Genomic DNA, 21,521 nt, shown 5'->3' with positions numbered 1-21,521 from the left:
CACAGTGTAAGGTGAAACTAGCCTTTTTCTTCCCAAGTTAGTTTTGATCAGTGTCACATGTAGAGGAATAGAAAGCAAACTAGGGTAATGGCCCAAACCATAAACTACACCATTTCAAAATTATGTCTTTTATTTATTTATTTATTTATTTATTTATTTATTTATTTATTTATTGACAGGGTCTCCCGTAGCCCAGATTGACCTCTAACTTGTTACATAGCCAAGGCTACTGATCTCACCTCCTCCAACTTCCAAGCCCTGGAATTAGAGACTTGATCCACAACACCCAGTAAACAGATTAGAGACAAAGGGTCTCTAGGTTTGGAAAACAACAGAAATCCAACCAGGCTAGAAAAACTCTTGGAGGGTGGGGGTTACCCTTTGCAGGAGGCGTCTTGTAATCTCTGAGTTGAGGAAGGAGGCAGCTGGGTTACAGCAATGATTCAGCAGTTTATCCAGCGGCAAGGTCACGAGTGATTGTTGTACTTCAGACTTTTAAAAAGCCAGATTCAGCAGGGAAAAGAATGGAGAGTCCACTAGACCTTGCAGAAGATGGTGGAGGTTCTAAGACAGGAGGTTTGGGAGCACAAAGGTCCTTGTACTCACTAAGAGAACCAGACAAGTTACATCATGGCCTGCTGACCTCTATGCTATCAGTCAGAGACCACACTCCATTCTAGGCCTTTGAGCTATAGAGCCCACCCTCACAGTCACATGTAGTTTGAAAAGGTGTTTCTATGTAGATACGGCTTGAGCTTTATTATACACTGTCATTGGGCTGATGTCACCTGGAAACCCTGTCCTCAATTGCACTGGGTTTTAAAGATGTTGAAAATGCATCAGACTCCCCAAAGCCTGATCCAGGATGACAAAGTCAGTCTGTGCTATGTTTTCATTCTTCTCACTTTGAGAAGTTCAATTTCCTGTTTGACATCTGCAGGGACCCCTTCCTCAAAGGGAGAGACAGTATGTGTCTCTTGACGGTAAGATGTATTTGAAGGATTCTGAATTCTAATAATTAATTAGAATCTGAATTTACTTATTTTTTTTTAAAGATTTATTCATTTATTATATATAAGTACACTGTAGCTGTCTTCAGATACACCAGAAGAGGGCATCGGATCTCTTTACAGATGGTTGTGAACCACCATGTAGTTGCTGGGAATTGAACTCAGGACCTCTGGAAGAGCAGTCGGGTGCTCTTAACCACTGAGCCATCTCTCCAGCCCCGAATTTACTTATTTTTTGAGGCAGGGTTTCACTCTAGTTCAGGTTGGCCTGAATGCTTTGTAGCCCAGGTTGGCCTTAAACTCAGGTCAATTCTCCTGCCTCAGCCTTTATCCGGCATTGGGATTATAATCATAAGTCACCATACCTCCTGATTGTGTTTACTACGATAGTGCAAGATGTTGGACATATCCGTGGACACGGCGCTGGGAAGTATGGCTGTGCTGAACACCTGTCTCCTCAGAAACCGGCTGCTTTGCTTCCGAGTAGGTTAGGCTCAGAGCCCCTGGCGATTCTGACAGAACCAGAAAGAGTTAACTTCAACAAGTCCTGGCTACTGTTTATCCTGTATCAGTGTAGATAATAAATAAAGAGGTCCAGACTATCAAAAGTTTCACAGACACACAGACAGACAGACAGACACACACACAGAGAGAGAGAGAGAGAGAGAGAGAAAGAGACAGACAGACAGACCCAGTGACGACCAATGTTTGTCCTGTATATCCCTAAAGCAGATCACCTATTATGTAAAAACGTATTATTCCTTGGCAAAACGAAGAAATGACCACCCAATAATTCACATATGAATGTGCAGAGGCTTTCTACTCGGTAAGATCTAAACGACCTGGCATCGAAAGGCCTCATACCTGACTGGCCTCATAGAAATGCCTCTACTGCAATTTCTATTCCCTTGCCCCTATGGATACAGCACAACTCCTTCTCAAAACCAAAAATGCTTGGCAAGGCCAGCAATGGCCTGAAGCCAGGGCCTTGGGGGAGCTGGTGCTTCAGATCCTGAGAACCCAACTCTTCCCACAAAATGGGGCTGGCTTTAGTTATCAGTCCAAAGGCTGTGGTGAGCTTGGTCTAGAATATTTTTGAGATACTCTGTAGCAGCATTGTTTGATTAGCTTTCCTCTGACTTAGTCCCATTGTATGACAGTTTCTGCTGGGTTCCACTTCTCCCCCGGAAGTAGTATATCAGATGCTCAACTTCTTGACAGACATAGTTTGTGAAAGACCTCCCCATCTCAAACTTTATCTTTCTGCTCATCTTCTGATCTCCTGGTCCTCTCTCAGGACCCTGTCACTGAAGAATGACCTGCAGGTCTAGGTCATTTCTGACCTCCTCAAGCCCCTGCATGCATGAGGTACACAGACATACACTTAGGCATACAAATAAAAATAAATTTTTGTTTTTGTTTTTTGCACTCTGTAGAACAGGCTGGCCTTGAACTTGGAGATCTCCTGAGTGCTAGGATGAATAACATGTACCACTGCCACCTGATAATAAAATACATTTTTAAAAAGAAAAGAAAAAGGACTGAGCGTGGTAATGAATGCCTTTAATTTTAGCACTTGGAAGGCAGAGCCAGACAGATTACTATGATTTAGAGGCCAACCTGGTCTACATAGTGAGTTCCAGGACAGCCAGATAGTGAGACTGTTGAAACCTGGATTGGAAATTCCCCACCTTCACTCAGACATGCAAGATAGAGGGCAGTTTGAACCGTTATGCCCAAACTATTAAAAAACAACAAAAAACTTGGAAAAAGACCGACCACTCTATAGCCCTCTCTAACCTACTTAAGAGCTCATTGTGGTTTTTTTTTTTTTTTTTTTTTTTTCCTTTATTAGCTAGCCCTGGAAAATGTTCATGGTTCAGTTTCTGAGTCTTGCGCCTGGCTATGCCCCCGATATCTCTCTCTGTGTCTGTCTCTGTCTTTCTGTCTGTCTGTCTCTCTCTCTCACACACACACACACACACACACACACACACACACACAGAGGCCACCTTTATGCAGGTGCTCAGGGAGTTCAAAAGAGGATGTTAAATCCCCTGTAGCTGGAGTTACAGATGGTTGAGAACCTCCTGACATGAGCGTTGAGTACTGAACTTGAGTTCTCTGAAAAAGCGTTAAGTGTTCCTGACACCCCCACACCCCTTCTCTCCAACTTTCAAACCTTTTCCTTTTAGATTTGGGATCTCAGGCAGGCCTCAAAGTCAATGTGTAGGAGCCAAGAAATATTGAATCTTCTGATCCTCCTTGCCTCCACCTCCCAAGTGCTGGGATCACGACTCAATTTTATGCAGTGCTGGGATTTTGAACCCAGAACTTTGTTAAGCAAGCACTGTATTAATTTAACTACATTCCCAGCTCATATTTGTGAAGTCTTTTGCACAGTGCTAAAATGCAAGGTACTGAGTGAAAGAGCAGTAACTTTCTAAAATGGGGTTTGCAGAGGCAAGATTTTCTGTATTTTGGTCCAACTTCGTATCAGGCCTGCTCTGAGAATCCGACAAATTCACTTTAGAGAAAGAAAGATGGGCGGCCAGAAGGACCCACTGGGTATCATAGAGGATCTTCTCAGAAAGTACAGGAATCTATGCCTAGAGAGGTGCCTGCGCGGTGCACTGTGGGCTCGTCCTGGGCGCGGCCAGTCACCCAAGACCGTCCACGTAGCCTGTGCGCATGCACAGTTTCGGGACCCCGGCCCGTCCAGACGTTCGTGGTGGAGTGAGAGGTTCCCAGGGGAGGAATGTGCAAAGTCCCTGCTTTGGCTTCTACCCCCTCTTCTACTTCGCAGGACAGCGGGGGTCCCCTCCGTCCTGCGCGTAGTTCTGGAAGCCGGGCCCTCGCTCCTCCCTGGGGTGGGGCTGCTGCTTCTCCGCCAGACTTAAGCCGGGGCCTGCTGGCTCAGTACTGGAGTGCAGAGCTGAATTCTGGCCACTTTGTCTTCTCCACAGCCTGTGCTCATTGCCAAGGTGAGTTCTTCCTGCTGCTGGCCCATCTTTTTTTCCTGAGGAAAAAGTGGGGGTCCTTCAGTACCATGAGTCAGGCCCGGGATTAAACGAATGGCGCCGGCACGTGGAGGGATGAGATTTAGTGTCGCATTTAAGCACTTCCTCTATTCTGTTCTCAGATATGTGTTTCTGGACCTTTGTTTCCTCAGAGTTGGAATGAGCAGGAAAATCATCAGTGCTATAGGGAGAACTGGGATAAACCTTTGAACGTGTCTAGTACATATCTAGTGCTTTTGCCGTCTCTTTGTTTTCTCATCTGCACGAATTTTCTAGGCTCTCTGTCTTTCCTAATGGAGGTACAGGGATATTTCTAGGAAGTGGCGGAAGTGGGAGCGAGAGATTAGCTTTCGCCTTTGCTTTGGATATATCCTGTAGCTACTGATCCCTTTTAAAGTGAAAATACTTAAACCATCACATCACCGAGCCTACTGTTAATGGACACTACTGTTTAGACTATTCATAGGCCTGTAGGACCTGCTAAGGTTCTGATCAGGCCTGTTACAGGCCACTTCAGTAGCAATACAGGTTTAATTCCAGTATGATCCTTCCTTGTCCGGCGGAATTGTTGTTATTTGTAGGTGTTTTTTTTTTTTTTTTTTTTTTTTCTTCTTTTCTTTTTTTCGGAGCTGGGGACGGAACCCAGGGCCTTGCGCTTGCTAGGCAAGCGCTCTACCACTGAGCTAAATCCCCAACCCCTGTAGGTGTTTTTTGAGACAGAGTCTTTTTCCAAAGAATTTTTTTTCTAAAAATTAATGTTTTGTCTGCGTATAAGTATGTGCCCATGGAGGTCAGAAGAAAACAGCATTTCCCCTGGAACTAGAGTTTTATAGATGGTTGTGAGCCTCTCTGTGGGTTCTGTGAATCAACCCCAGGTACTCTGCAAGAGAAATGAGAGTGTAACAGCAGAGCCATCTTTCTTTTTTTTTTTTTTTTTTTTTTTTTTTCGGAGCTGGGGACCGAACCCAGGGGCCTTGTGCTTCCCAGGTAAGCGCTCTACCACTGAGCTAAATCCCTGTGCCCCCAGAGCCATCTTTTCTTAACCACAGAGATTTGTAGCTTAGTCTTGCTTGAACTTGTGTTAGTAGCCAGGATTACCTTGAATCCTCTGATCATCTTCCTGCCTCCATCTTCTGAGTGCTGGGATTGTAGGAGTTTGTCACTATCCTGGGTTTTATGAATTGCTAGGAATCAGACCCCCAGGCAAGCCCTTTACCAACTGAACTACACCTCCAGCCCAGAGCCGCCGCCCCCCACCCCCCAGCTGGGGACCGAACCCAGGGCCTTGCGCTTCCTAGGCAAGCGCTCTACCCCTGAGCTAAATCCCCAACCTTTTTTTTTTTTTTTTTTAAATACTTGCTCAAAGTTAGTAAAATACTAACAAAATACTAACAGGTGTAGGTCGGTGGTGGAATTGGCATGTTTAAGGCCTTGGGATCATTCCCCAGGACATACACACACACACACATGACTTTCCTTTGGTTTTCCAAGATGGATTGAAGATGATGGAATCTGTGACTTCCTCAGATGCTGGTCCAGCTAGCGTGGCACGGTATCTAATGCCTGTAAAACCAGTGTTTGGAAGGGTGAGGCAGGGGGATCATGAATTCAATGCCATCTTGGCTATAGATAGTTCAAGACCATCCTGGGCTGTGTGAAACCATATCTGGAAAAAAGCCCAAACCAAATAAAAAAGAAAAGCCCCAAATATTAGCTTCCGTGTGTGCATGGTAAAGCATTCAGGTGAATGATCCTGGTTTGTGGGGGAAATCTTTTTATGGACAAAAAGATGCAGTGAGATACACAGTCTGTATCAGTTTTCTCTCTCTCTCTCTCTCTCTCTCTCTCTCTCTCTCTCTCTCTCACACACACACACACACACACACACACAATCCTGTGCAAAAGTGACTAGAAGTTTCAGGAATGAAGCAGAATTTCCTTGTGCTAGGTCAATGGTGAGTAACAATTAGCAAGGCAAATGTGAAGTTTGGGGAAGAAAATGCACAGACCTGGAGTCAAGTGGTGCTGAGGTGCCAAAACGAGAGGTGTGGTACCTAGATTTTAAAGGAGTCTGGATTTTTTCTTTTTATATAAAATATGGAACGCTTCACGAATTTGCGTGTCATCCTTGTGCAGGGGCCATGCTAACCTTCTCTGTGTCGTTCCAATTTTAGTATATGTGCTCCGAAGCCAGCACAGGAGTCTGGACTTTAACCTAGGGAGAATTGCTGAACAGTTTGCGCCAAGGAGTCACGTGATTGGATTTGGTGGATTGATTTTGATTAAGTCCAAATTAAAAATATTGCCTGGTTTAGTCAAAGGATGGTAGTGCTCACAACTAGAGCAGGAACAGTGGAGGCTTATATAAATTAGAAAAGATTTACACCCCAGCGTCAGGGAGTAAAGGTAGGTATGTTTTCATTTTTGTTTTTCAAGACGGGGTTTCTTTGTATGGCACTGGTTGTCCTGGAACTCACTCTGTAGATCAGGCTAGCTTTGAACTCACAAGAGATGTGCCTGCCTCTGCCTTCCAAGTGCTGGGATTAAAGGCAGGCCCCCAACCCAGCTTGTCTACTTTATATCTGTTTACTCTCTGTGTTTCCAAGACGGTAGTATGTAGCGTAGTGAACCTGTGGAGATTATCTTGCCTTACTTAACCTCAGATGTGCACCATCATGCTTAACTCAGGAAGTAGATATTTTTGGAGATTTGAAAGTTTTGGGCTTTTTTTGTTTTTTAATAATTTTTTGATAAGTACACTGTAGCTGTCTTCAGACACACCAGAAGAGGGCATCAGATCCCATTACAGATGACTGTGAGCCACCATGTGGTTGCTGGGAATTGAACTCAGGACCTCTGGAAGAGCAGTCAGTGCTCTTAACCATTGAGCCATCCCTCCAGTCCTTATAAACAGGATTTTTTTTTTTTTTTTTTTTACTTTTTTATTTTTCGGAGCTGGGGACCGAACCCAGGGCTCTACCACTGAGCTAAATCCCCAACCCCTTTAACAGGATTTTTAATGCAGAAAACAGAAGAGATCCGGGCCAATATTACATATTTAGGATGATTTTTAAGCAGCGTTCTTAGAAGTGCAGGAGAAGATAAAAGAACCCTTAGATTCTGAGTTTTCTTTTTAAAGATTTATTCATTTATTATATATAAGTACACTGTAGCTGTCTTCAGATGCACCAGAAGAGGGCATCGGATCTCTTTTCTTTTTCTTTTTTTTTTTTTTTTTTTTTTTCGAGTTGGGGACCAACTCAGGGCCTTGCGCTTGCTAGGCAAGCGCCTACCACTGAGCTAAATCCCAACCCCGGATCTCTTTACAGATGGTTGTGAGCCACCAGTGGTTGCTGGGAATTGAACTCAGGACCTTTGGAAGAGCAGTCGGTGCTCTTAACCACTGAGCCATCTCTCCAGCCCCTTAGATGAGTTTTTAAAGAATATTTTGTTATGGGAGACGGGGGGATGGGATAGGTGGTTTCTGGAGGGGAAACCCAGGAAGGGAGTGACATTTCAAATGTAAATAAATAAAAGATCCAATTTAGAAAAAGAAAACAAACAAACAAGAGTATTTTGTTATTACTGTATGAGTGGGTGTGGAGCTCAGAGGATAAGGGCTCTTTTTTCCCCCTTTTTTCAGGGGGTATGAGTTCAAGACAGGATTTCTCTGTGTAGACCTGGCTGTCCTAGAACTCCCATGTAGACAAGGCTAGCCTCAAACTTGAGATCTACCTGTCCCTGCCCCCCAAGTGCTTGAATTAAAGTTGTGAACCATCACTGCCTGGCTCTGCCTGGTTTGTTTTAATATTTGCCATCCAGGGCTTTGGCTCTGGTGAGTTAGAGTATACAGAAAGCAGAGAATGAGTCAGGTACTGTGCAAACTCTTGAAATAGCGGAGCTGAGATTCAAGCCACGTTGTGCAATTCTAGATCCTAGAGGATTCTGCACTCTGCTGATGGATCTAATGAGGTAGTTTCAGTCCCTCAGATTCCTGTGGATCACGCTGGCAGAAAGGCCCAGAAGACTTAAACATATGAAACTGGTGTAGGAAAAGTCAGAGTTTTATTTTAGAACTGAAAAAGACTTGACCAAAGGAAGAAAAAGTGGATGGGGATGAAAGTCAAAGAGCACGGAGTTGGTGGGAGGGAGGCAGAGGGAAGTCCTCAGTCAGGACTTCTGTAGGCACTATGTACTATGTACTTTGTGCCTTGTTAGCAACTTTGCCAGCTATCCTGGAAAGCCGTAGCTGAATCACAAGTGAGCAGAGGATTGCTTTCTGTCCTGTTGGAAGTCTGTCTCCAGTCCCTTCTCAGAAGTTCTTTACAGGTCTTTGTTCTTCCTGCCTTCTGGTTTTCAGTTTCACCTGCAAAAGGAATGAAGAAGCAAGATTAAGATTCCTTCCATGTTTTCCTGTAAGCTAGGCTTTTGTGCAATCTCCACCCATGTAATTTCAGAGCCTTCTCAAGTGCTGGGAGAGGTAAACAGGTTATTGTTTGAGATCAAGCCTAGGAACCTAGCCATAGAACTACTTGCTTGATCCCTAGGAAGTATGTGGTTACAAAGACCATGCTCTCAGATTTAACAGGTTTTGATGGAGTTTCAACAGAAAGAACCACTTGTATATTCAAGCTTTGCTAGACAATAGAATTCTTTCTGTCAGAAATACTAGGAAAGACTGCTTTGGTGTTCATTTACTCAGGATTCATTATTACCTGCCCTCCCATACATCTTTTTTTTTTTTTTTTTTTTTTTTTTTTTTTTTTTTGGTTCTTTTTTTTGAGCCTGGGGAGCGGACCCAGGGCCTTGCGCTTCCTAGGCAAGCGCCTACCACTGAGCTAAATCCCAACCCCATACATCTTTAAAACTCAGAAACAAAGTTCATATTTATAAAGATGTTATTGGCAGTTAGAACAATCCCAGGAGAATATTTATGGTACTGATAAGATCGAGGGAAAGGTTATTTCTACTTGATTGACTCTTGGAGCAAATATTCTATCTTCCTTTCTCTTTCTTGATAACTGTTTACTCTCCTCTCACTTGCTAGGTTTGGAACCTAGGGTCCCAAACTCCCAAACATTCTGGTCAGCATCCTACCACTGAGCTATTGTTAGTTCCAGAGACGGGAGGTGAAAGACCACTGAGCCGAATCATGGCTAAATTAATGAAAGCAAACTTTTAGTCCTGTACAAGGCTGCCTTCCCCTAAAGTGGGGTTGAAAAGGTCACAGTAGTTGGTGTGGGGAAGATAGGGGTTTCCAAATGGGGATTTAGCAGGGAAATAGGAGCCCAGTCCTGAGAAAGAGAGGCTTAATCATAGACAGGAATGAACCTAGTTTGTCAAGCCCAAGGTGGAGGCAGGCTGGTTTATCCTTCTATCCCCAGACCTCTTTTTACTTTTTTATTTTGAGATCAGGTTCCACTGCATTGCCTGCCTATGGCTTTTGGTTCACTGTGGCACAGGCAGGCCTTGAGCTTGCAGTCTTCCTGCCTCATATTCCCAAGCTCCTGAGATTACAGGCTTCTTACCATCAAGCCTGTCTTCTCACTTGTTTTATTTGAGACAGAGTCTCTCTGTGTTGTCCTCATTGTCCTGAAACTTACAAATGTAGGTGAGGCGGGCCTTAAACTCTCAGATATTCTCCTACCTCTGCCTCCCAAGTACTGGGACTAACGGTACCTATTCTTTTTTTCTTTGCAAGCAAGGTCTCTTGTGGAGGATGCCCTAACTCCTGGTCCTCCTACCCTTACCTCCCAAATGCTTGGATTACAGGCTTGCTCTACTGTGTTCAGCCTCACTCCTTTTGTTTGGTTTTTCGAGACAGGGTTTCTCTGTAGCCATGGCTGTCCTGGGACTGGCTCTGTAGATCAGGCTGGCCTTGAACTCAGAGGTCCACCTGCCTCCGCCTCCAAGAAACTATCCTGAGGCAGACAAGGAGGGTAGGAAGCCTGTTTAAATGTGTTTCTCAACTCCTAGAACTTCATCATTGGGTGACTGAGAATTCACGTGCTATTTGACTGACCAATATCTATCTCTATCTCTTTCTCTTTCTCTTTCAGCAGGTTCTTTTTTTTTTTTTTTTTTTTTTTTTTTTTCTTTTTTTCGGAGCTGGGGACCGAACCCAGGGCCTTGCGTTTGCTAGGCAAGCGCTCTACCACTGAGCTAAATCCCCAACCCCTTTCAGCAGGTTCTTACCATGTAGCTCTGAGTGTCCTATAACTCACTGTGTAGACCAGGCTAGCCTCAAACTCACAGAGATTCACCTGCTTCTGCCTTCCCTTCCAAGTACTGGGATTAAAGGATGTCCCACCACTGCCTGGTTGAATATGAATATATATATATATATATTTGTTTATTTATTGAAGAAAAGTCTTATAATATACAGCTGTGGTTGGCCTGAAATTTGTAGTATGAACCAGGCTGGCCTCAAACTCACAGAGATCTGCCTGCCCTCTCAAGTGTTAGGACGAAGGCTTGTGCAACAAAGGCCCACAAAGGGGTATATGCTTTAGAGATCTGCCTCCCTGTCTTTTTCGAAGCTTTTCCTTATAGCCTTGAGTATTCCACTTTGCTGCCTATGTTTTCTCATCTGAGAAGTGGTAAGTGCTTTACTTCGCTTGAAGGAGCCTGCTCACGCCTCTGAACTGAGCCAGTTGGACATGCGTGAGAGGGATTCAGAGAGTTTCTGTGTTAAAAAGCTTCAGTTCCTGAGTTGACATGTTCCTGCTTAAGACATTAATTTCGTCTTCAGAGAAGTCATCTTTTTTTGAGCCTGTTGTTATGAAATCTTTGTCTCATAATGACCCTTGTCTTTTTGTTTTTCAATTTTTTCAAGACAGGGCTTCTGTTTGTGGTCTTGGCTCCCCTTGAACTCAGAGACCTACTTGCCTTTGCCTCCTGAGTGCTGGGAAAGGTCTTTGATTTCTTGAGACAAGCTGGCTTAGTACTTTTGATCCTTTTACCTCAGCTTCCTAAGTGCTGGCATTATAGACTGTCTCTGTGTTGGGTTTGGTATGTGTGTGTTGCTAGGGATGGCGGCCTGGGCCTTGTCCGTGCTAGACCAGTGGTGTACCACAGAGCTACTCTCAGCCTCAGAAACTAGAGCTTTTTACTGACCTTTAGCCCTGTGTGAAGGCTGTCTGGTTACTGATTGTTCAGGAGCTACTGGGTTTGCTTGATTTCAGGTATCTTGTCTCTGTCTCTGCTCACAGGCACTTATATGAGGTATTTGTTCCTATGTCTGCCGCCCTCCTGTCTCCACCCTTTTCTGAAGCATGCTTTACAGCAGTGGATGGCTAAGGCTCAAGGCAGCACCTCCTCACCATTTGTTTCCTGTTTGTGTCTTAGGGGACAATGACGGCCTCCAGTGTCCTCCTGCACACTGGACAGAAGATGCCTCTGATTGGTCTGGGGACATGGAAGAGTGAGCCTGGTCAGGTGAGGGATTGGGAAGAAGGGGGAGACTTCTTGAGTCTCAGTCAGGGAGAAGGAGGGATTTACAAGGCGGGCCCTGTATTTTTTCCAACAATAACCTGCATTATTGTTTCTGGTAAGTAGACAGATAGTGGAGAGATGAGGGAAGAAGGGACAACTATGAGCCCTTAGTTTCCCAGCTAACTCAGGAGGGACGTAGGGCCCTGAGAACATCTCTGCAGAGTGTAGTTGGTGTTGGAGCCTTTTTGTTTTGGGCCTGGGCTGAGTCCCAATATATTACTTACCTCCCCGTGCTGTGGCCACATCTCCTACAAGCCAGGCGTATCGAGACCTGGGCCTTTCTCAAGTGCATATTTTGGAGTTAAGAGCATAGTCTGAAACTTGAGAAGTTACTGGGATAACTGTATAGACAAGAATTAGGCAAAAGGTTTTAAGTGAACTTTTTTTTTTTTTTTTTGGTTCTTTTTTTCGGAGCTGGGGACCGAACCCAGGGCCTTGCGCTTCCTAGGCAAGCGCTCTACCACTGAGCTAAATCCCCAACCCCTTAAGTGAACTTTTAAAATTAAAGTAATTGGTAGTTTTATCCATGTAAGTAATGCATACTGACCACAATTATCCCCTCCTTTTTTTCCCCAGACAGGATCTTTCTATGTAGCCCAAGCTGATCTGGAACTCGCCCTTCAGCTCAGGCCATAGTCCTAGTTTAGTCCAAAGTGCTGGGATTACTATGCCTGACAAGTTTTTCTTTTTTCTGAAGGTTTTATTTAGTGTGTGTGTGTGTGTGTGTGTGTGTGTAGTTGGGTGCTATCAGTTGTCAGTGCTAAGAACTGAACTCCCGTCCTCTGTGGGAGCAACCAGCACTCTTTTTTTTTTTTTTTTTTTTTTTCCTTTTCTATTTTTTCGGAGCTGGGGACCAAACCCAGGGCCTTGCGCTTTACTAGGCAAGCGCTCTACCACTGAGCTAAATCCCCAACCCCAAGAACCAGCAATCCCCAGCAATCTCTGTAGCCCCAACACACTTTCTCTTAGTGACCCAGGTGGTCACTGCTTTAGGCTTTGTTAAATGACATTCAGAGTGGAAGTGACTTTACTCTTGTTCAGACTTGTCCTCATGTGTGGCTTAGGCTGGCTTAGAGTGCAGCCTTTCTTTAGCCTTCCCAAGGACTGGGGTCACAGGCATGTTTTACGATGCCCCCGATTGTACTCTTCTACAGCCATTGAATAAGCAATCATTTAAGAATACCAAAGCTGTGGGGTTGGGGATTAGCTCAGTGGTAGAGCGCTTGCCTAGCAAGTGCAAGGCCCTGGGTTCGGTCCCCAGCTCCGGGGAAAAAAAAAGAATACCAAAGCTGCTTGGTTCATGGCTGTTCTCTCAGCACTTGGGAGTGCTATGTGCTATGTACCCTGGGCTGCCTAGTGAACTCGGGCCACCAAATATGAACCTGTCTCAGAAAGCCCCCCAAAATGAAAATAAAGTGAAAGTCTTACCTGAGTATTCATGCTGCTAAATCTCTGCTGTTCCCTTTTTTCCTTAGAAATCTGAGTTAAGAGTTGATACAGGTTTAGGGATTAAGCTTGGGGATTAGGCTGTGAGGGAATTCTCTATCAGGGTTAAGGAGGAGGCAGGAGTCCAGGAAAGAGCTAAAGAAAGTATATCTGCTTAGTAAGAACTGAACTCAGAGGTAGGTAGGTAAGTAGGTTGGTAGGTAGGTAGGTAGGTTGGTTGGTTGGTTGGTTGGTTGGTTGGTTGGTTGGTTGGTTAAGAAAAGGTCTCATGTCGCCAGTTAGGCCTGTGTTTTCAGTATAGCCAAGAATGGCCTTGAATTTATGAGTAGTGGGATTATAGAAATAGATCACCATGCCCAGTTCATTTAGGGAATTTAACCTAGAACTTTATCCTTGCTAGGCAAGCACTCTACCAACTTAATTATCTTCCCAGCATTTTGTGGTTGTTGTATTCGAGACAGAGCCTTGGTAAATAGCTGTGGCTCCTGGTTCTGACTTCACTATAGCGTAAGCTACAGTTGAATTTTTGGCAATCCCCTTACCTTCTTTTTCTCTCTTTTTCTTTTTTTCCGGAGCTGGGGACCGGGGCCTTGCGCTTCCTAGGCAAGTGCTCTACCACTGAGCTAAATCCCCAACCCCACCCCTTACCTTCTTGGATTAGTCTGCTTTTTTTTGCAAATTAACTGACCTATTCTTCTGTTGCTGTAAAATTATAAAAATGGCGTTAATTTTACACCAACATTCTTCTACTTGGTCTCTGCTTCCTTCTCTCCATTAAGGGACTCTAGTTCCAGTTTCTTTAGAAGACTTTTGGGGAAGGGGGAGCAATGTTAGGGAGAGGTAGCGATGCCTCAGCAGTTAAGAGAACTCAGTGCCTGCTTTGATCCTCAGCATCCACACAGTGGCCCATAGCCAACTCCAACTCCAGGAGATCTAAAGCCCTCCACTGACTTCTACAGATACCAGTGTGCATGTGTGCAGGAAAAATATACATAAAACACAATAAATCTTTTTTTAGAGGTATGCTATATGATTCTGCTTTTATTTTTGTTTTTTTTTAAAGATTTATTTATTATATATAAGTACACTGTAGCTGTCTTCAGACGCACCAGGAGAGGTCATCAGATCTCATTACAGATGGCTGTGAGCCACCATGTGGTTGCTGGGAATTGAACTCAGGACCTCTGGAAGAGCAGTCAGTGCTCTTAACCACTGAGTCATTTCTCCAGCCCAATAAATGAATCTTTTTTTTTTTTTTTTTTAGATTTATTTATTTATCATATATATGTACACTATACCAGTCTTCAGACACACCAGAAGAGGGCAGTGTATCTCATTACAGATGGCTGTGAGCCACCATGTGGTTGCTGGGAATTGAACTTAGGACCTCTGGAAGAGCAGTCAGCGCTCTCAACCACTGAGCCATCTCTCCAGCCCCCAATAAATGAATCTTAAACAATTTTTTTTTCTTTTTTTCAGAGCTGGGGACCAAACCCAGGGCCTTGCGCTTGCTAGGCAAGTGCTCTACCACTGAGCTAAATCCCTAACCTTAAACAATTTTTTAAGGAGCCTTTTTATTTTTGGTTGTGAGCCTAGCCATTAATGGCTGAGCCATCTCTCTAACCCTAATAAGCCGTTTTAAATTTCTACCCTCCACCTCTTTTACTAGCCTGGGATCTCAGAGCTTACTCTGTTATATGTGGCTCTCTGAAATCCCTCTCTGCATGGCCTTGGCCCTTAGCCTAGGAATTTCCTTCCTTCCTTCCTTCTTCCTTCCTTCCTTCTTCCTTCCTTCCTCCCCATTGTTTTTTCTCTCATTTTTAAAAATAGGATTTATTTGTTTAATGTATGAGTGAGTGCTCTATCTGCATGTACACCTACATGCCACAAGAGGGCTTTGCATCCTATTACAGATGGTTGTGAGCCACCTTGTGGTTGCTAAGGATGGAACTCAGGACCTCAGGAAGAGCAGTCAGTGTCCCTCACAGCTGAGCCATCTCTCCAGCTCCCATTGTTTCTCTTTTTAACATGCTCTCTGTAGCCCAGGATTGCTGTACATCCTCCCAAATGCTGTGATTATAGGATGACCTTGAACTAGCTTTCTATATTTATTTTGTGTTACGTTCATGAATGTTTTGCCTGTGTGTATATATATGTACCACATGCATGCTTGGTGTCCACAGAGATCAGAAGACTCCCCTGAAACCAGAGTTACAGAAGGTCATGTGCCACCTTCGAGATGCTAGAAACTACACCTAGATCCTCTGAAGATCAGCCACTATTCTTTTTTTTTTTTTTAAATATTTATTTAATGTACATTGTAGCTTTCTTCAGACACATCAGAAGAGGGCATCAGATCCCATTACAGATGGTTGTGAGCCACCATGTGGTTGATGGGATTTGAACTCAGGATTGCTGAAGAGCAGTCAGTGCTCTAACCACTGAGCCATCTCTCCATAGCAGAGCCTGGATTTCTGATCCTCATGCCTTTATCTCCTGAGTGCTGATTTATAGGCTTAAGCCTGCACACTCTGTTTATTCTAGAGATCAAATTAGGGCTTCATACATGCTAGGCAAACATTCTACCAGCTGAGCTACATCCTTAGTCTAGAATCGTTTTCATCTTCTCACCTTGATCTGCGTAAGTGGCCCTCACATCTTCTCCCTTACGAGTTCAGACCTGAAATCTTTTCCCCTCTTTTTTTCAATGCAGGTGAAAGCAGCTATTAAATATGCCCTTAGCGTAGGCTACCGCCACATTGACTGTGCTTCTGTATATGGCAATGAAACTGAGATTGGAGAGGCCCTGAAGGAGAGTGTGGGAGCAGGCAAGGTAAGAATTGGGGATGTAAAGAAAATGGGATATGAGGACTTAGGGCTGAATCTGGGACTTGGTCTTACATGAGAGAAACTGGCATTAGCTCCCAGCATGTCCAGTCTTCTGACATTGTTACCTGTAAAGAGTTACGTGAGAGTAACGTGGTCATTTAAAAGAAACCTCACTGGGTGGTGGTGCACACCTTTAATAGTAGCACACAGGAGTCAGAGCTAAGCAGATCCCTGAGTTTGAGGCTAACCTGATCTACAGAGCAAGTTCCAGGACAACCAGAACTACACAGAGAAACCCTGTCTGGACAAAAAGCCACACACAATGGCTCTGGTTGAGCACTGGCTGCTATTCCAGAGGACCTGGTTCAGTTCTCAGCACACATATGGCAGCTCATAGCTGCCTGTTGTTCTGGTTCTAGGGATCTTGACACTCTCATAGAGACCTACATGTAGGCAAAACATGTGAAGTAAAAATTAAAAGAAAAATGAGGAAAAGGAAAAGGAAACCCCTTACTTTAAGTAAGTTATGGTTTTACATTGGGTCACATTCTAGGACACACTGTGTTTCTCTCAGAGGTGGTGTGGGTAAGCTTGGGTGTTCAAGACTCTTCTCACAATGTATGCTGCCTCTGTCACAGGCAGTACCTCGAGAGGAGCTGTTTGTGACCTCCAAGCTATGGAATACTAAGCACCACCCTGAGGATGTAGAACCTGCCGTCCGGAAGACGCTGGCTGATCTGCAGCTGGAGTATTTGGACCTCTATTTGATGCATTGGCCTTACGCCTTCGAGTAAGCCTCAGCCGTGTGCCGGTTTCTAGAAGTTGAGGGTTGGGTGTGGTAGCGTTGGTAATCGATACATTCACAGCTGCAGAGCAGGCTAAGAACCGTGATCAGTGGAGCGAGCACAGGGGCTTCCTTACCATGGGATCCTTGCCTTTTCTGCAGTCAGGTGTTTAGGTTGCACCCAGTATGTACCCTAGTGCCCCAGGGATGCTGCTCTTCTTTTGAAGTAGGTCCCCTAAGATTTTGGCCATGAATGTCTCAGCAGAGGAGGGTGTGAGTAGTCTTACGTAAGCACCATGCTCTTGTCAGATGGGCAGAAACCCTCTGAAGAAAGTAACGTTAAGGAAGTTGTACTAGAGGAGATAGAATCTGGCTGTGAACCAGGCACTGATGTACATGTCTTTAATCCTAGCACCTGGGAGACAGGCAGGTGAGTTTTTGAACTCAAAGCTAGCAGAGCTAGTTTCAGGACATCCAGGGCTGCCTAGAATAACCCTGCTTTGAAAAACAAAACAAGGGGTTGGGGATTTAGCTCAGTGGTAGAACGCTTGCCTAGAAAGCGCAAAGGCCCTGGGTTCGGTCCCCAGCTCCGGAAAAAAAAAAAAAAAAAAAAAAAAAAAAAAAAGAAAAACAAAACATAAACATAAATGCACACTATGAAAGGGTGAAGGGGTGGACGTTCGGTGTAGATGAAATGCCTGAGCTATAACAGGAAGGGCAATAAAGCATTGCTGCTCCTAACCGTTGTCACTTTATCCCTGTGTCTTATGGTGTGGAACATAGAATAGCTGGGTGGCAGGCAGGGCAGAAGCCTGACCTTTGTGCTGACACTTGGTGGGTGTGGTCTGTTTTCTCAGGCGGGGAGACAATCCCTTTCCCAAGAATGCCGATGGAACTGTCAAATATGACTCCACTCACTATAAGGAGACCTGGAAGGCTCTGGAGGCACTGGTGGCAAAGGGGCTGGTGAAAGCCTTGGGCTTGTCCAACTTCAGCAGTCGGCAGATAGATGATGTCCTCAGTGTGGCCTCGGTGCGCCCAGCTGTCTTGCAGGTCAGCACAACAGCAGATGAATGGAAGATGTATTGTATGCACAGTGCGTCAGGTGGGGAATCTCCTCAGTGGAGGTGGCAATGCCAGAAGTGCTGTTGAAAGACTTCTCTGTATAAGGGTGGATTTGAAGTCCTGGAAGAGCTCACCAGTGGGCTTAAAGGCAGCAGAGGTTAACAGTGGAGGGCTATTCCACTCAAAGTGTCAAGGGCTCAGGTAATCTGGGTGTGGCTACCCATGCTGAAGGGCTGTCACTTTGTTTTAGGTGGAATGCCATCCATACCTGGCTCAAAATGAGCTCATTGCCCACTGTCAAGCACGAGGCTTGGAGGTGACAGCTTACAGCCCCTTGGGTTCATCTGATCGTGCTTGGCGCCACCCTGATGAGCCAGTCCTGCTTGAGGAACCAGTTGTCTTGGCACTAGCTGAAAAACATGGCCGATCTCCAGCTCAGATCTTGCTCAGGTATGGGACATTTTTGAGGAAAAGGTCTAGTTGGAAGGTGAGGACTAAGGGAATTATTTATTTGAGAAAGGCCTGGAACCTTATCTAGATTAGGCGGGTAAAGAATTTACAGATCCACTAGCCTCTGCCTCCAGAGTGCTAGGATTAAAGGATTGATACCAGCACAGAAGATATCTCTCCATCTCTCTTTCCTACTGTATTTTCATTAATTTATTTAGTCACTTACTTACTTACTTTATTTATTTATTTTTAATTCGCCAGAATAAGGCTGAGGGGTTTGCTGTGTGGTCTAGAGTGAGGCTACCATAGGTCATGTTGCCTATTCCTATGAGGCTCAGGAGGTCTAGGAACTAGGGAGAGCTGCATTAAGATCAAGATACCGTTTGTGAATACTAACTCCTTTTCCTTGTCTCCATTTCCTTACCTAGATGGCAGGTTCAGCGAAAAGTAATCTGCATCCCCAAAAGCATCACTCCTTCCCGCATCCTTCAGAATATTCAGGTACTTGGCTGTTAGCTTCTGTCTTCTTTAGTCTATTGAGATATGTTCTGGTCCTGATTCTGTCTGCTAAGAAGCCAGTACTGGGGACTTCAGCCACCACTCACAAGGCTCGTTTTCTCTCCCCCAGGTATTTGATTTCACCTTTAGTCCAGAGGAGATGAAGCAATTAGATGCTCTGAACAAAAATTGGCGGTATATTGTGCCCATGATTACGGTAAGGATGTGTCAGGGAACAGGGAATAGGCGACATACTCAGGCATACTAGAGCCCCTTCAATAAGAGGTCTGGAGTGTGGTGGCTCAGGTCTGCTTCAGCCTTGCTGGTGGAGAAGGGACAGAATGTTGGTGAGACTGCTATCCAAGGTGCAGTGCTCATTTCTTCTTGCTTTCTGCCTTCCTTCTTTCCCTTTTAAAAAAAAAAAAAAAAAAATGGGGTCTTATTATATTGCCTTGGCTGGCCTGAAACTCCGAGCTCTGCCTGCTTGTGCCTCCTGAGTGCTGGGATTAAAGGTGAATGTCATCATGCCTGGCTCCCTTTTTGTTTTTTTTTTTACTTTTTTTTTTTTCTTTTCTTTTTTTCGGAGCTGGGGACCAAACCCAGGGCCTTGGGTTCTACCACTGAGCTAAATCCCCAACCCCTTGTTTTACTTTTTGAAATGGGGACTTAACACTGTAGTTGATATTTTGTGGAACCCACTATGTAGCTCAGACTGGCTTTGAACTCCCACCATTCCTCATGCCTGATTTCTTTTTCTTTCCCTTTGAGTTTATCTCTCCTTCCTTCTTTCCTTCCTTCTTTCCTTCCTTCTTTCCTTCCTTCCCTCCTTCCTTCCTTCTTTCCTTCCTTCTTTCCTTCCTTCCTTCCTTCCCTCCTTCCTTCCTTCTTCCCTTCTACCCTTCTACCCTTCTTTCCTTCCTTTTAGGCAGGTTTTAAACTCCATTCTCCATTCTCTTGACTCAGCCTACCAAGTTCTGGGCCACACCAAGCTCTGCTCCGATGACCGTGTTCTCTTGAAGTTGGAGAGAATTAGGTGGCTCGGGTGTAATGAATAAACCAGTGAGTCTCCGTGTGCTCACTGATCTTGTAGCCTGTTCAGTCTCTCTGGTTGCATAATAAGGGTAGCACTCAAAAAGCACTCTTGAACTTGTTGAGGCTGCTACACATAAGTAAGCAGGCAGATCTAGGCACACTGCTCTAGCTGGGACTGTGAAGTCTTAGGTGGGTAACCGTGTAGCAGGCTGTGGATTTGATGCTGGAATCACTGTTGATGCTGTGACATTAATTGAGGCTTGGGTCTTGCTGATGTCACCCAGCATAATTCTAGACATAGTGGAATTTTTCGGGAGAATTGGGTCTTCGAATGTCAGTGCTTCCTATTGGGTTAATATACTTTATCTTTCTTTTCAGGTGGATGGGAAGAGAGTCCCCAGAGATGCTGGACACCCTCTGTATCCCTTTAATGACCCATACTGAGGCCCGTAGTTTCTCAGCTTCCCTTTCAGTTCTCCTGCTAAGCATTGCCTGCTACTCCCGAGAAAGAAGGACTCAATAAAGCCATTGAAGTGTATATACTGTGTGCTTGACTTACTTGTCTGGTTAGGCATGAGGTAGAAGTTGTCCTTAGGGAAAACACAGACCTAGGGCTGCTGGGTGTGACTTACTGTTACTTTTTCTTTCTTTGAGAAGCACTACATGCTTCCTTAGCACTCTACAGAAATGCTATCATCTCAGCTTGCAGATTTATGAAAGACAGGAGTGGGTGGTTTTGTTTTGTTTTTCTTTTTTTTGGAGCTGGGGACCGAACCCAGGGCCTTGTGCTTGCTAGGCAAGCGCTCTACCACTGAGCTAAATCCCCAACCCCTGGTTTTTTTTTTTTTGTTTTTTTTTACTCTCTCTTTTGGGTACTACAGTGAGTGTGCATAGGCCATCTAAAGGAGGCAAGTGTGAGGTCCAAAGCCTGTCACCTAAGACGATTAGGACCACTAGAGGTCACTAACAGATTTTTGGAAGGATTTTGGTGACTTAAACTGGCTTTAAACTCTATCTATGTGGTGCCTCCAAGTTAAGGCATTTGCCTTTATTCACTGATAGTTATGAGTACATGTGGATTAGGCACAGTGCTAGTCCCTGAGGATACAGTATAACTAAGATATGCAGGTCCCTGTAGCCTACTTGAGGAGACAGACTTTAAATAATTGTATAATTAGTTTAATTATAGTTGGGAGTAATCATGAGATGCTTACTTAATTTAATTAGTTGAAATCTTAAGGATGAATAGAGATTAATTAGTTAAGGGAGGTAAGAGTGGGAACGAGCAGGATTCCAGATTGGACCGCCTCGGGGAGAGCTTTGCAGTTGGAAAAATTGGGAAAAACAAAGGTGACAGAAACTAAAAGTGAGTACAGCAGTGTAAAGTGAGGCCAAGGATGATGCCCAAATGATAGGAGCCTGGTAATAAAGTGCTTGACTAATTAAATGGTGCTAGACAGGCTGGAACTGTAGCCCAGTCCTTACAGTGCTTTCCTACCAAGTTTGAATCCTGGAGTTTGGTCATCAGCATCAAATAAAGTTAGTTTGTGGATGAAAACCTGCAATCCCAGCACTAGGGAGGTAGCTAAGTAAGTCAAGTTTGAGGCCAGCATGAGATTCCAGAAGACCTCTCCAAAATAATAATTATCAGGCTGTCAAGATGGTCAGTGAGGGCCAGAAGGATAAGTAAATAGTTGAAGAGTGCATACTGCTCTTGCAGAGGTCTGGAGTTTGATTTTCAGCTCCCGTTTCAAGCAGCTCACAATTACCTGTAGCTTCAGACCCAGGGGTATATGATACCCCTATTCTCTGTGGCCAACTATACTTACGTGCACATACACACCGAGGATGGCTCAGTGAGTTAGGTTCCTGCCACATCCTGGGTTTGATCTT

General features: G+C 44.6%; 1 protein-coding gene and 1 non-coding gene across 2 annotated transcripts; one reads left to right on the top strand and one right to left on the bottom strand.

Moving 5' to 3' along the window:
- Nucleotides 1-3,666: 3,666 nt before the first annotated feature.
- On the top strand, nucleotides 3,667-20,166 carry Akr1a1 (aldo-keto reductase family 1 member A1). Its single transcript, XM_032899708.1, has 9 exons — nucleotides 3,667-3,994; nucleotides 11,378-11,467; nucleotides 15,684-15,803; nucleotides 16,438-16,589; nucleotides 17,441-17,636; nucleotides 17,899-18,098; nucleotides 18,527-18,599; nucleotides 18,727-18,813; nucleotides 20,007-20,166. The coding sequence occupies exons 2-9, from the start codon at nucleotides 11,384-11,386 to the stop codon at nucleotides 20,070-20,072; spliced, it is 978 nt and encodes a 325-aa protein (XP_032755599.1). The 5' UTR covers nucleotides 3,667-3,994; nucleotides 11,378-11,383; the 3' UTR covers nucleotides 20,073-20,166.
- Nucleotides 6,122-6,227, bottom strand: LOC116890326. The gene has a single exon (XR_004386549.1). It is a non-coding gene; the product is annotated as a U6 spliceosomal RNA (small nuclear RNA).
- Nucleotides 20,167-21,521: the final 1,355 nt, after the last annotated feature.

The sequence above is a fragment of the Rattus rattus genome, chromosome 1, assembly GCF_011064425.1.
Source record: "Rattus rattus isolate New Zealand chromosome 1, Rrattus_CSIRO_v1, whole genome shotgun sequence".
In the NCBI taxonomy this organism is placed as follows: domain Eukaryota; kingdom Metazoa; phylum Chordata; class Mammalia; order Rodentia; family Muridae; genus Rattus; species Rattus rattus.
Note: the sequence above shows the minus strand (reverse complement) of the source record. Positions and strands in the feature narration are given on the sequence as shown.

Bases quoted from the DNA above. Each gene is read 5' to 3' on its own strand.
- Akr1a1 (XM_032899708.1), top strand. From the start codon at position 11,384: ATGACGGCCTCCAGTGTCCTCCTGCACACTGGACAGAAGATGCCTCTG. The intron at 17,637-17,898 runs GTCAGCACAACA...ACTTTGTTTTAG, and splicing joins TGCGCCCAGCTGTCTTGCAG to GTGGAATGCCATCCATACCT. The intron at 18,099-18,526 runs GTATGGGACATT...TTCCTTACCTAG, and splicing joins CCAGCTCAGATCTTGCTCAG to ATGGCAGGTTCAGCGAAAAG.